Source organism: Nannobrachium achirus (genome assembly GCF_963921795.1).
Source record: "Nannobrachium achirus genome assembly, chromosome: 9".
NCBI classification, from domain to species: Eukaryota; Metazoa; Chordata; class Actinopteri; order Myctophiformes; family Myctophidae; genus Nannobrachium; species Nannobrachium achirus.
The window spans coordinates 9,953,922-9,969,579 of record NC_137818.1 but is presented as its reverse complement, the minus strand read 5'-3'; the positions used below and the strand labels follow the sequence as shown (position 1 = coordinate 9,969,579).

At 41.9% G+C, this 15,658-nt stretch overlaps 1 protein-coding gene across 1 annotated transcript in view; it reads left to right on the top strand.

The window, feature by feature from the left end:
* Positions 1-671: 671 nt before the first annotated feature.
* The window catches only part of LOC308291343 (poly(rC)-binding protein 2-like), a gene marked incomplete at both ends in the record, with an annotated part of 60,355 nt that continues 45,368 nt past the window's right edge, over positions 672-15,658 (top strand). The window contains 4 exons of the mRNA XM_080733334.1: positions 672-749; positions 2,784-2,807; positions 7,354-7,386; positions 10,603-10,719. Coding sequence (XP_080589460.1) covers positions 672-749; positions 2,784-2,807; positions 7,354-7,386; positions 10,603-10,719 — 252 coding nt within the window. The remainder of the gene's footprint in view (positions 750-2,783; positions 2,808-7,353; positions 7,387-10,602; positions 10,720-15,658) is intronic.

Here is a 15,658-nt window from a genome sequence, read left to right as displayed (position 1 = left end):
CTGTCTGGCTGTCTGTCTGTCTGATGACCTCATACTGTAGCTATTGTTTTGGAACAGCTTGTCCAGGGCGGTCACAATTATTACATAATCGTCTATTCGCAATTATTTGAGGTAATCGCAATTATTTTGCCTAATAGTCATAATTGTTTCAATGTTGAAAACAAGCTCACAACGTGTCGCGACACGTTGTGAGCTTGTAGATCGGCTATTTCCACTATCAATGTTATTTTTTAAGTATAAAGTTGTCAAATATGTCAGTCATTTCTTTGTATATTTAGGTTACGTGTCATGTCTCCAATGTGCAGCTTCAAAGCCTACACGCCAAACAGAAATGTTAATTGTCAACGACAAATACACAATTAAATCGTTAATCGCAGTTATTTGAGTGACAATTAATCGTCATGTAAAATGTCATAATCGTGAACGTGACAGCCCTATTCTTATGTCTGTTATGTCCCTTCCCTGCAGAGTCTACTGAAGGCATCCATCCGGCGACAGAGAGAGAGAGAGAGAGAGAGAGAGAGAGCTGTACCCATCCTGGCCCCTGTGACAGCACCGTGCCCCTAGTGGATGATCCTGGTTCATGCATGCGTCTCCCTGCGGTGCCACTGTGCCACCACCACCGCCCCGCCTCCACCCACACCACCACCCACTCCACCCACGCCACCGCCATGAACTGTGAGCAGGACTATGCCGACGCGGGGGGCCTCGGAGTGACGCTCACGCTACGGCTGCTCATGCATGGAAAGGTACGCCTTTTTATACTAGCTGCTCACGAAGCCAGGAGGAAAGGCAAGAATGCGCGGCAACCTTGTGTAGATGCACTGTGGCGCGACAGCTTAGCTACAACTGAACCTAAATCTTCTTGCTTACTTCTTTTTCACTGACAAAAAAATGAATAAAAACTAAGCTGTGATGACTAAAACTAAGACTAAAATATTGACTTTCATCAGCAAATAGAAATAAGACTAAAATGTTAGGGTGGGACTTAGGGAGAAGAGAACCAGTAGAAGTAAAAGATGATGATGTTTCCACCCAAAATAGACATTATGCTCTGTCCTACACTACAGTGTATACTTTGACTATTATGTCGCTGTCAAGTAGAAAACTTGTATGTCCGCAACCATTATACTTTTCACAACAATAAGACCCTATATATGTTCCTATTGATCCACATCACCAGTACACATGCAGGAGACCATATCACATCCGTCCTCCACCATGACCTACACTGGGCCCCCCGTCAAACAAAGAATCCACTATAAAACCCTTCTCACCACCTACAAGGCGCTCAATAATCTGTCTCCCCCCCACTACCTCTCTGACCTTCTACAAGACTACTATACTGTACATCTCTCCCAGGGGCGTCACAAGGGGTAGGAAAGTGGGACTGAGTTACTAGGGCCCAAGGTGGAGGAGGGGAACTTAATTATTTTATACTTTAGCTATTGAAAAATAGCAGATATACAAGCTCACAGCGCGGCACCGAGTGCCATGCTGCGAGCTTGTAGATCTGCTATTTTTGAAAAGTTGTGAAAATGTGTGAAAATCTTTGAATATATGTATTTTTTAAGCGAACATTTCTAACTCAAATTTTGCTTCTGGGGGGTGCCTGGAACTAAATATTTTGAGATGGGGGTCCGTGGCCAAATACATATCATCTTGGGGGTCCTTGACATAGGTTTCTTGCACGCATTTTCAAGATTTTTCAAAAATAGCAGATATGCAAGCTCGCAGCGCGCCACTCGGTGCCGCGCTGTGAGCTTGTATATCTGCTATTTTTCAATAGTTAATATTTATGGGGGGCCCGCGGTGAATCCTTGTACCCAGGGCCCAGAATTTGGTGTGACGCCCCTGTCCCCTCCCGTTCCCTCAGTTCCAGGGAAGCCAACTAGAGCTCTTCACAGGCTCCCGGATTCCCAAAATATAGGATAGTAGCCATTCGATCCGTGTTTGATCATAATCACTCGGGCCTGTGTCGGAATCACTTGGGCCTGGGTCGTCACATTACCTTGGAACTCGGTCTGTCATTATGTGTAATACCGGAGTGCATCCGAGAAGCTACTACTGTGTACACTGCGCTGCACTGATGAGGAGAGAAACGCAATCAAGTTCTGTTTAACTTGTGATTGATGTTTTAGGCTGGTTTAGGATCAGATTACGGCATCGCAACAAAACAAAACAAAAGTTGAGCTACGCAGCGCACTGCATGCACATCATACTGCAAGCCAAGCCAGCTGCCAGGCTGTTTTGAAAACACCAGTCTCTTGGAATCTCGGAAATGATCGGATTTTGGAACAAATTTCACAGGTTATGGTATGGAGCCGTAGGAACAGCTCAGAATTAGACAAAATAGTTACAGGGCGACTGATTCGCTACGTTAGTCTTTTTCTCACTCTCGCCACTCAGTCTGGCTATGGTCCTATTTGACTCGTATTTGTGTTACGTAGGCAAGTCAGGAGTGACTCCAGTTTTATCACGAATAGAGGGTGGTACTGAATTAGCAATTTCACAATAAATTAAAATCTCGCAATATGATTATAGGGACCAGGGCATTAATTTACAGAACAAAATATAAATAGAGATACAAGGTTTCTGCCCGACAGCGACAATAAGACACACGATATACAGACTGTGTTTGTTCAGAAATATGCATGATGAATTATGAATACACAGCTTTTCATTGTAAGGCGTTTGTTGATAATTATTGATGCGCTGAACTGAATATGTTTATTTTATGTAACTGGGTTTGTTTGTTTGTTTTTTATTTCCTGGCATTTCAGGAGGTTGGCAGCATCATCGGGAAGGTGAGAGCTGCTACTTAATATATTATTGATATCATATATTTATATGTAATAATAACATATATTATTCATGTTCACATCAGTGAGCTGTTTGGATGCGCTCTTATGAGCATTATTGTTCCTACACCAGTGATGCCCTTTCGTGTGAATTTATAATCTGCCTTCTGTTGTGTATTTACATTTATTATGATTTATTCTTGTCATGTTATGCTCTGTTTCGGAGAGAGATGGGAGGGGATATGCAGTAAAGCATTGGTTCTCAAAGTGGGGTCCGAGGATCCCTGGGGGTCCTTGTTAGCACACACTGAATTACTGCACAACTATAAAGCAGGGGTCTTCAATGTTTTCAGTCCAAGGACCCCTTAGCAGAGAGAGAGATGAAGCAGGGACCCCCACTACATATTGTATAAATGTGTGATGCAGATTTTCATAAATTTCATAGATAGATTCATAGACTTCACTTGTTTGACAGCACTGTCATCTGTCTATGTTGTATTCGTGTTTTTAGTTAACTTGACCTTTCACTCTGTACTTGGTCTGCTCTTTTTTAGCTCTACACCAAACCTATTTGCCGGAAACGCCTCGCGAGCTTGTAGATCTGCTATTTTTGGCTAAAGTTCTCTACAGAATAGGGATGCGAGGGTTCAAGTTGTTAATTTAAAAGAATGATCCTATCACAAAGATTTGGCGGCCCCCTGTAGTAACTCTGAGGATCCCCTAGGGGTTACAACTTACTGTCTATATCCATTCCAACAACATGGTTTTAGTGACAACATTGCACCTGGCTACAGCTGCTATTGACAATGAACACATTCCACCAACTTAGCAACACAGTTTCTCACTGCTCTGCTTACAACATTATCTTCTGATCCAGACAAAAGCATCCTTTATATCTGGAAATGTACAGTACATTGATTTTTGCACTACTTATTTCACTATTTATTTAGGAAACACTTTTGAAAAATATCGGTATTGCTTTTAAATCGATCATTTCTGGTTTAAACTAAAAGGGGGCAAAAGGGGGGGATATTATTTTACTCACGGCCCATAAAAATGGGTCCACGGCCTAAAGCTGGTTCCAAACCCACTGTTTTGGCTGCACAATATTGTTGTGCAGCCTTACAGTCCATGTTGTAAACACACAGACAACGCTCTGTCCCACAGTAGGCCTTAATGCGCATCTCCGTCCCAGAACATAATAGCTTTGAAGCAGCCCTCTTAAGACGCTCCCTCCCTTCCTCCCTAATGCGAGCAGCGATCCATCAGCCAGGGGAACATTAGAGCATGGAGACTGCTCAGCCTCCCGAGGACAAGAGGAGCTCTGAAGGCCTATTACTGTTGGTCCCTCGTGGCTGCTTTTTAATGTCTGTGTTAACTCTCAAATACCTGAAACGCGCCCGAGTCGCGTTAGATTTTAACCCCTTTAACCATTATTTTATGCTTTAACTATTGAAAAACAGCAGATATACAAGCTCACAGCGCGGCACCGAGTGCCGCGCTGCGAGCTTGTAGATCTGCTATTTTTGAAAAATCTTGAAAACGTGTGCAAGTCTTTGAATATCTTTGACCCGATCTTTGACCCACTTCTTGGTTCTCAAACTTTTTCATGTCAAGGACCCCCAAAATTACAGGTATTTGGCCACAGACTCTCATCTCAAAATATGTTGTTCCAGGGACCCCCAGAAGCAAATATTTGAGTTATAAATGTTCGCTTTTAAATACATATATTCAAAGACTTGCAAAAGAAGATCTTGATTTTTCAAAAATAGCAGATATACAAGCTCACAGCGCGGCACTCGGTGCCGCGCTGTGAGCTTGTATATCTGCTGTTTTTCAACAGTTAAAGCAGTCAATAATCCTGGGCCTAAATGTGTTAAAGGCCAGGGCTTTTGCTCTGTCTGTGATGACCAGTGGTGGAAAAAAGAAATATTCACACGTTTTGCTTTAGTAAAAGCATCGATTCTGCAATGTAGACATTACAGGACAACTCTGTTGCGAGTAGAAGTCCGGAATTCAAAATGTATTTGCACAAAATGATCGGCATCAAAAGTAAAAGTACTCATTTGTGCATTTCAAAATCTTTTGAAAATAGCAGATCTACAAGCTCACAATGCCCATTTTCCACATGGGGTTGAACCGGTTCAGTTATTTTTTTCCCCCGCCTCATATTTCAGTGTTTCCATTGAAAATGAATTGGTTCAGAACCCTAATAGTTGTTTTGGAACCGGAACCACATGAACATCTGCCAATTCCACGAAAGCACAAAGGTTCCAAGAATCTAGAATGGAACTAAAATAAAAAATATATAAACTTTGGTACTAGGCACCCTAGTTGCCTACTAGGGGGACTGCCCATAAGTCTGAAATCTCATTAGTCCGAATTTAGTTAGGGTTAGGTAAGGTTTTAGGGTTAGGTTTAGGCATAGTTTTACTGAGGTAATGGTTAGGGTTTGGGTTAGGTTTAGGCCTAGTTTTACTGGGTTAGGTTTAGGTTTAGGCATAGTATTTTTTCACATTTGTTAACATTCACCAGATTCTGACTAATGGGATATAGGAACAATGAGATTTCGGACCAATGCCATGGAACCGGTACTAGAACCAAAGTTCTTTTGGTGGCAAATGGGCCTCAGAGTTACTGCATACAGTACACCATGCAAAAAGCCGGGCAGCTAGACCGGCAGGCATTCGATGGCCACTACTTAACATTAATAACACACCACTCCACCACGGCAGTTGTATTTTTCTTCCCATTTCCTATCTCTGAGGGTCTGCGTGGCCTCCTGTCAGGCCCTCATCAACGCACACACACACACAGCCCCACACTGCAGGCTCAATACACAAAGGACCTTGGATAATAACTCCTGTTTGTTCTCAAATTACACCCTGCCATGTAGCATCAGTGACACGGCATGGGGGCACACAAGCTCGACGCTACAAGACCGTGCACATTTTTTACAAGCGACACCCGCTATGCGCAGGGGAGGGGCAGGTCACACACTACATGCGTGAGCATATGAATTGAATTGATTAGGGATTCGGGGGTTAGGTAGACTTTTTTGTTTTGTTTGTTTTATTCTTTTTTCAGGGCAGGTTGAGAGAGAGAGAGATGAAGCAGGGACCCTCCAACTTCTATCATTTTTCTAACATTGTGTTGCAGATATTGAACTTTTACTTCGATTTCAAAGATACATCTTTTTGAAAATAAGCAGAACACACAGAAAACACATTGTGTGCTTGTAGTTTAGCTATTTCCAAAAGGCTGAAATGTATAGCATATAGGGCTGAAGTGGTTGACGTTTATTTAATAATCGAAATCTCCAAAGTAACCAGTAACTCGAGTTTTCAAATCATTGTAGTGGAGTACAATATTTGCCTCTGGGATGTAGTGGAGTAGAAGTAAAAGTACTGAAAATTGCAAATACTCCAGTAAAGTTTAAAAAACAAAATACCTCAAAAGTATACTTAAGTACGGTACTGTACTTAGTTACTTTACACCACTGGTTATTAATACTTTATGTTGGATTCAGATCAACAACATCAACGACATTTCACCACTTAAACCCCCAATAATTGATCCACACCAAACCTCTCAGCCCAAAATACACAATCTACAAGCTTGCATAGATCAGCTATTTTATGCCAATTAAAAAAGGCTCCTATCATACAAATATTTGCTCGGCCTTTCTTGTAGTAGCTTAACTCTGGCGACCAGAGGCAAACTGAGCCAGTCTCTACTAAAACACTATTACTTCTCCATAGAAAAGGAAATCTAGCCACAGTCCAAATAAATGAAATAATTCATGACTAATCTGATCTGGTCTGGAAGAGACCGGTCCATCTGATAGCATTATGATTTTATGACGTCTTGGTAGCTCTTGCTGCGATCGACGCACATTCTGCCTTCCATGTTGCATCATGTTGTATCATACAGAGTATTAAACTGCCTGATATCAGCCTCTATAATCACCTTATTAGAAATGACGTTTGACAAGGAATGAATCACTAAGAGTGATACATTATTTCAGAATGTAAGCTATTGGAGTTAGATCTGCATATGGTGAATTTATGCGATTACTTCATATTGTAAAAAATCTAAACATCACAATGTAAAAAAAGAGAGAAAAAAAAAAGATTTAGACATGTGAAGGACCCTCAAATGAACATATTTCTTGGCCACAGACCACCACCTGAGAAGAGTTTGTGCCAGGGAAAGGACCCCCATAAGAGAAGATTATTGGAATTAAAATGTTGAAAAAAGATAAATCGATTTTGATGTTTATATTCATCTAATTTTGCTGGGGACCCCCGGGAACCACCATAAAGGACCCCTAGGGGTCCCCGGACCCCACTTTGAGAACCACTAGGGCAGAAGGGTACAAATGTATTTGCATCTTACTGAGACGGCATGATTTCACCTTTCAGTTATTTGTATTGTTTTTATTTTTCATTATTTGTTATTAATACACTTGCTCTAACGTGGTTTGAAATGGTGTGTGGTATTTCTTCTCAGACTTGTGTTTAAAGTTGCCCTTGATCTGTTTTTCCTCTAGAAAGGAGAGACAGTGAAGAGAATACGAGAGGAGGTACAGTATATGTTCTGTTTTCATGTAGCAGCCAGCCATCATGTTTGCATGAGATCCTGCATGCTTCCATACTAAGCAAAACATCCTACTTTTTAGTTGACGAAATGGCATCCCATAGCTTGTATAGTTTCATTGTACAGATTAAATATATAGGCTACAGTATATGTAAGGGATAACATCTCGCTCTGCGGTCGTTATCGAGTGATAGGAGACTGACAGGTTGATATGCCACCGATGCGGACGGTTACTTACTAAATAAATTAATACATTGACCCAAGTAAAAAAAAAAATACAAAATATTTCCTTGCTTAGAGTAGTGAAAGTGTTGCACTGCCTGTCCGCAGAGCGTAACGTCGCCTCGACGCAAACAAGGAAGTGTTGATCAAATAGAATCCATAGTTGGTTACTGCATTGTCTATTTCTCCCTTCGAATGTTTTCAAAAACATTCTTGAGAGCAACGTTTAGTTCTAAATGTCGCTGTGTGTTTGTTTACATGGCTGACATGTTGGATACAGCCTTTGATTAGGTTCTGAGCCTTTGATTAGGTGGTCTGTTATCAAGCAGAGTGGTCTGTTATCCAGAAATATCAGATGTTTTTGTTAAGACCCAAGGAAGAGTAGCTGCTGTGACTGTACAGTAAGCTAATGGGGATCTAATAAATAAAATAATAAAAAATCAGACCGCTGATTTCAGAGATTGACCAATCAGAATCAAGCATACAAACAAGCTGTGCAATACATTTTGATAGTATAGTGTTTAGACTGATGATGGGTTCTTGGTTTACAGTACCTATGATCCTACATTACTATTACCTCGTGTTTACCTTGCTTACTGAGGGGCAGCATATAGCTGAAAGGTTAGGGAGCCCTCCTGGGGAACCAGAGCCCCTGGTTGTCCCTGGTTCCATTCCATAGCTGAATGGTCAGGGAGCCCGCCTGGGGAACCAGAGCCCCTGGTTGTCCCTGGTTCCATTCCATAGCTGAATGGTCAGGGAGCCCTCCTGGGGAACCAGAGCCCCTGGTTGTCCCTGGTTCCATTCCAGGCCAGGGTAGCAATGTCGTTGTGTGTCCCTGAGCAAGACTCTTAACCCCTAATTGCTCACATGCTCCTTGTGGGCAGCGAATCAGCTGGGCTGAAAATACTGAATTTCCCTCACAGGAGGAAATAGCTATCTATTATTATTACTGTAGATCAACCTGGATTAAGAACACAAACACTTGCCCCCACATTTCCTTCTTTGAATCGCATGCCTCCCTCCCTCCTCTGTGTGTGCGTGTGCGTGTGCGTGTGCGTGTGTGTGTGTGTGTGTGTGTGTGTGTGTGTGTGTGTGTGTGTGTGTGTGTGCACGTGTGTGTGTGTGTATACTCCCAGCCACGATGGGAGCATGACTCAGTATGACTGACTACTAGAGCAATCCTCCCCGAGGCCAGAGGCCTGTCTCTGTCTGTCTGTCTGTCTGTCTGTCTGTCTGTCTGTTTGTCCCACCTCCACTCAAATGAATCCAACCTCAGAGGGGGGTTTGTGGAGAGTACAGTACAAGGGCAGACGAGACGCACGAGAGAGAGAGAGAGAGAGAGAGAGAGAGAGAGAGAGAGAGAGAGAGAGAGAGAGAGTTGGAGATTTATTGCACAAGGACAATGATCATTCCGCCATATCGTCGTCGTTGTCGGGCGGAGACCTTGTATGTCCAAAACCGTTCGTTTTGTGTTCGTCATTTTGAAAACTATTTAAACTAGTGATAACAGCCGATCTACAAGCGCACAAGCTTGTGGATCTGCTGTTTTCACTTCTTTCGTGTGACGCTGTTCTGTGGCGAAGCGTGGCTTTCGTTTACGAAAACAACGTACAAATTTGAAACTTGGAGATACGAGGTTTCTGCGGCCGACAGCGACGATATACGCTGTGCTCCATAATGTTCCGTCTGACCCATTTCCCCTTTCCCATTTGGCTTGTCATCCTGTATTCTCTTTCATCTATACCATACATGGGCAACTGGCGGCCCGGGGGCCACATGCGGCCCCCACCTTCACTTAATGCGGCCCGCTGGTTAATACTGGAATACTGATATATTATTGATTTCAGCTGTTACAATTCCAAACATGACCTGCTTTAATTCTGTCTATATTAGCTTAATGACTAGTATAGTAGTATTAAAATGTATTTCTTTAATGTCCAATGTAGGTATTTGTATTTAGGTTCATAAACTTAACATGAGTATATAACTAAATGTGTTTGAAATTAAATCAAAATGTTACATTTCATGATTCCAATACAAAAATAACAACAAATAATTCAGGATTCCAATTCAAAAGAAGCAAAAATAGCCGATCTACAAGCTCAAAACGCATCGCAGCGCGATGCGTTTTGAGCTTGTAGATCTGCTATTTTTTGCTTCTTTTGTATGAGATAATAACTAGAAAGTGACAAAGTAGAACGTAGCAATATGCAATGTGGCCCTCTGGAGTGAAGGTGGAAATATAGTGGCCCTCGCCATCATCAAAGTTGCCCACCCCTGATCTCTACGGTGACGTCACCACACCCCCCCTCTAGTAACCCAACCCGCTCGCTGAGAGCAGCGGCCACATATCTGGCCCGTAAGACGTGCAACGCACGTGCCCATAGCAGCATTACTCCCTTAACCTTTGAACTTTCCAGCGTTTAGGTCTGTCCCATTGGGTGAGAGTACAGCAGTGCTGAACCATATGAACCTGTATTCAACCCTTGAGCTATTGTGATCCCGCAAAGGCATAATGTGTCTTCGGTCAACGCCTCTTCCGGGCTATTCCCTTAAAGGGGCCACACCATAAAATTCCAAAATCTCAATTTTGGTGGAACCATGAGTTAAAGTGGTGCTAAAATTGGAACGATACAGAGAAGATTAGCATGGTGCCATGGTATCTTTTCTGTGTCGTTCCAATTTTAGCCCAAAGACAGCGCCCCGTTGCCAACAAAGGGCAATTTGGTATTGCATCTGAAACGGCTTGGAATTAGAGACAGACAGAACATGACATTTCAATATCTGAGTGGTTGTTTAGGCTAAAACCTGTATAAAACCGTATTATGGACCAATATTTATATAAAATATATATTTTTAAAAGCATTAACATGGCAGTGGATGGGGGTCAATGCATCTGCCTCTGACTGTCTGGATGAGCCCTGAGTGACCCTTGACCTCTGACGACCTCCCTTGACCTTTGACCTCTGTCCACACACAGAGCAGTGCACGGGTCAACATCTCGGAGGGCTCCTGTCCAGAGAGGATCATCACCATCACGGGCTCCACGGACAGCGTGTTCAGGGCCTTCACCATGATCACCTACAAACTGGAGGAGGTGAGTCCCCAAAACACTGACGTCAAAGTAGTAAGGCCGTCACCAACCATTTACCATTCCAACCGAAAATGAATCGAAATTGACGTTCGATTCAGTGACTAGTAATCACTAGGGATGGGTATCGTCTGCGATACTTTTAATGGTATCGATAGCATGACGTCGATACTATCGGGTATCAGTTCAGGTAAAAACGAACGATACCTCGTTTCGATACTCTTGAACGCACCCCTGACCGGTCGCATCTGTAACAGTTGGGCTACTGAGAGTTTAATGACTGCTTTAGTAGGCTACACTTGTTACTGTGGAAAATAGCTGACAATAGCCTATAATGTTTATTATTATGATGATTATCCAACGTCTATACTCTCCGCTCTTGACATGAAAATGGCTGAATAACTGGCTTAATAACCTATTTTGGTGTGTAAAATAGCCCATAGAAAAAGGCAAATAATAATTATAATAATAATAAATAAAAAGTATCGAAAATGGTATCGAAAAAGGTATCGTAACGATTCCCAGGTATCGAAAAAGGTATCGTATCGATTCAAAGGTGAACAATACCCATCCCTAGTAATCACTAGTGGTGCTTTGGTGTTTTCTTTTCTGGGGGGACGGTCATTTATTGACGTCACGTGCACACGCGCCTTTAGATGTGTGCGTGCGCCTACGTGTGTGCATGGAGCAAATAGAAAATACTGCGCTGCAGTAGAGAAACTAAAGGTTTGCTTTGAATGAATGTCAAACAGTAGCTACCGCAGTAATGGAGCCATGTAGCCTATATGAGGATGCACGCACAATGCACATACAGTCACCGCTGGAAACCTACAGTAGGTGTTAAAGTAGCCTATCCATATGAATAGGGTAGCCTACTTGGGATTGTGAATCTGGGGGATGCGCAATTAAGACCGGGAAAAATAGCAGATATACAAGCTTGTAGATCTGCTATTATTGAAAAAAATCTTTGCTACTGGGGTTCCCTGGAACAACATATTTTGAGATGGGGGTCCGCACTCCGCAGCCAAATACCTATCATTTTGGGGGTCCTTGACATGAAAAAGTTTGAAAACCACTGTTGATTGAAACATGAGTTCTTCAAAAGAAAAAAATTAAAAAAAATTAGAAGACAGTTCGGGTCAATATAATCAAAGACTGGCACAAATTGTCACAATTTTTCAAAAATAGCAGAACTACAAGCTCGCAGCGCGGCACTCTGTGCCACGCTGTGAGCTTGTATATCTGCTATTTTTTTTATAGTTAACACATAAAATAGTGGTGAAAGTGGGTCTAAATGGCTTAACATGTCTATTCATTAACCAGGGGGCGGAGTGCGGTGAACAACCAAACCTTGTATCTCCATTTATAGGCTTATGGCGCGTCGTCACTCGTATAGCCTATAACTCTATGGTTATAGTATGCACTGTTCCGTGCCATTCCTGCCAGTCAAGTCTGGCCTCGAAAGCACAACTGGAAATCACAACGCGTATATAGCGATTAATGCGCAGGTCTGCACATACGCACGTCCGATTGCACACGTCCAAGCCACGAGGCTTTGTTATTGTTTCCTGTGCATCCCGCACATGCATAAAAGCATCACAATTGGCTCATATTATGAGCAGTGAGCACAAAAGGGTGTCCTGCCATGCAAAGGCATGGATTACTGAAGGGCTGCTTAACAACAGATGCATCAGTTGCATCAGTAACCCCAGTACACCAGTCAGAATATAGATACATCCTGGTCAATATTACTAAACTACGTAGTGAAAGTTGCCCAGTAAAATGTTTACCTGAGTATGCATACAAAAGTACTTCAAAAGTACATATTAAAAAGAAAACATATTGAAAAAGGTAGGCCTACCAATTACAATATATTCAAGTATCTATCAATAATTTATATATTTTGTTAATCAACTAGTTTTATTAACTGTTTGCTCTCAACAAACGGAGCGTGACTTTTTGAAGCTGGCCTCGCTCGGTTGCGTCGGTTCGTCCAAAGTAACTCGTAAATTGATGGGTAAAAAAGCCATTCCATCATGACACCATTACAACCTCCAATTTCCTGAGCTCTACCTCACCATTAGCGCTAATGTGCTTTTATGACTGTACACTGGTACTGTACTGTACAGTGGAGTGCTTTCTGATAGCAGGGTGCGCGCACACGTGCACACACATACGCAAACGCGTAAGATAATGATCAAATGCACTGCAGAAGAGAACTGACGCAGTTCCATCGTAATTAGCGACGGGGGGAAAAAAAGTTTGGACTTTCATTTTAAACTCTTAACCCTAGAATACTAACGCTATTTTTTTATTACACCAAAAACCAACGCCGGGTATATTTTACCCCATATAGAATATTCCATTTAAAAAATACTTTTTTTTTCTGAATTTCTCTCTGAAGCATGGGATAGGAGGAGAAGGGTGACCTATAGATAGATGAACTTACGGTAATTTTTTAAAACTTTATATACTCTATGTGCACTGGCCCATATGACTATGAATATGTATTGTATGTGTTCTGCCCAAAAACTGGGTATATTATGGGCTGTTGGCTGAGTTTGCACAGGAATCTTTGTATTTGTTTACCGATTTATTTAATGTGTCTGATAATCCCAGGTGGGATGGGTCAAGAAATTGTCACAGAGACGAAAATAAAATATTAATTAATCAATTCATTCATTCATTCATTCTTTCATATTTTCATTCATTCATTCATTCATATATAATATACACTCATTAATTCATACATTTTTATTTTCAGATGAGGGTCAACTGCGGTCAAACAGGGTTAGGGTTAGGGTAATTTTTTTGGGGTGGGAGAGGGAGTGCTTGACATGAAAATGTGTGAATAAACAACAAGGTCTAACACGATATGGTGGTGTAACCGTTAAGTTGTTAATTATACGTGGCATTTGGCGAGGCCCTCATTCACCACAGGCTGTGCAGGCGGCAGCAGATGAACGAGCGTCTCTCTCTCTCTCTCTCTCTCTCTCTCTCTCTCTCTCTCTCTCTCTCTCTCTCTCTCTCTCTCTCTCTCCCTTTTATGGACAGAATGTCATTTAGAGAGAGAGAGAGAGAGAGAGAGAGAGAGAGAGAGAGAGAGAGAGAGAGAGAGAGAGAGAGAGAGAGAGAGAGAGAGAGAGAGAGGAGGACTGTCACACGCACCGCCGACGCTCCGCTCGCCGTGATGAAAGAGCTAGACGACACCGTGTTAACCAATTAAGACCGGGAAAAATAGCAGATATACAAGCTCATAGCGCGGCACCGTAGATCTTTGCTACTGGGGTTCCCTGGAACAAGATATTTTGAGATGGGGGTCCGCACTCCGCAGCCAAATGCCTATCATTTTGGGGGTCCTTGGCATGAAAAGTTTGAAAACCACTGTTGATTTTCTTCAAAAGAAAAAAAAAAGAAATAAATTAGAAGACAGTTCGGGTCAATATAATCAAAGACTGGCACAAATTGTCAACATTTTTCAAAAATAGCAGAACTACAAGCTTGCAGCGCGGCACTCGGTGCCACGCTGTGAGCTTGTATATCTGCTATTTTTTAATAGTTAAAACTAGGGCTGGGACTTTAACTGATTAATTGCGATTAATTAATTACAGAAAATTAACGCGATTAAAAAAATTAACAAATTTTAATCGCACTTAGTTTTTGCACCACAGAACCTTCAGTTTCGGGCATACCGATCATAGCGATGCACCAACCAAGAAGAGACAACAAACACAAAGGGAGAAGTAGCCGATCAGAGCGATTTGCTTGGCCCAGTGGATATGAAATTTAGATTTAAAAAACTCACTTGTTGATTCACTCGTACAACAAAATGTGTTTTACTTGGAAAAAATGCTTCTCAGGTCAAATATCGATCTGCGATTAAAATGCGATTAATTAATCACAGAGCCTGTAATTAATTAGATTAAAAATTTTAATCGCATCCCAGCCTTAGTTAAAACATAAAATTGTGGTGAAAGTGGGTCTAAATGGCTTAACGTGTCTATTCATTAACCAGGGGGCGGAGTGCGGTGAACAACCAAACCTTGTATCTCCATTTTGTGTGAAGCGAGCGCTGCTATTTATGCAATTTAATTTCATCAAGTGTCCCCGCTAGCCAATCACAGCGCGTCCTGTGAAGCTTGGCCAATGGGACCCTGGGCGTACAACGAACTTTGAGACGTTTGTGCCGAGATGTAGTCCATATCTATACCAGTTAACCCTGCAAGGCCCAGCGTTGCTTTTTGGCAACATTTTTTAAATCATTTTAAAAAAAATGTTATAGTTAGTTTTCCTGTTCTTTTTTCACATTAACATCACCATTAAATCCTATTGTTTAGTATTACAATGCCATTGGCCACAATATTTGCATATAAATACCCCCCACAGGGGCTGACATTCACACCTCCCAGAGAAGTTGAAATTCCAGCGTCTACTCTGGACGAACAACATCTCACTTTTTAACTGAAGCTATTCCTCACTAAAACATAAGTAAAATGCCTGTAATATATTTTTTCGTGATCATTAGAATGTCTAGAACATGTGCATATGTTATTATTGTGAAAAAATATCCCCGAAACGCAAATTAGAGCATGATTTATGATTTATGGCTATAAAACCTTACAAAAACATTATACATTTTTTAACATTACATTTTCCTGTGATTAGGACTCCTACAACAGCATCTGATTTTTTTTTTGGGCCAGTAGAAATTAATTCGGGTCTTGCAGGGTTAAATGGTAAATAGTGCATTTATGTAGTGCCTTTATCCAAGGCGCTTTACATAGATCGTGCATTACATTCACCCATTCATACACACATTCATACACCGATGGCAGAGGAAAATATGCAAGGCAGCAACCTGCTCACCGGGAACAACTAGGGGTTCAGAGTCTTGCTCAAGGACCCTTCGACACTAGCTCTGGGGGCGCCCTCCAACTGTATACAC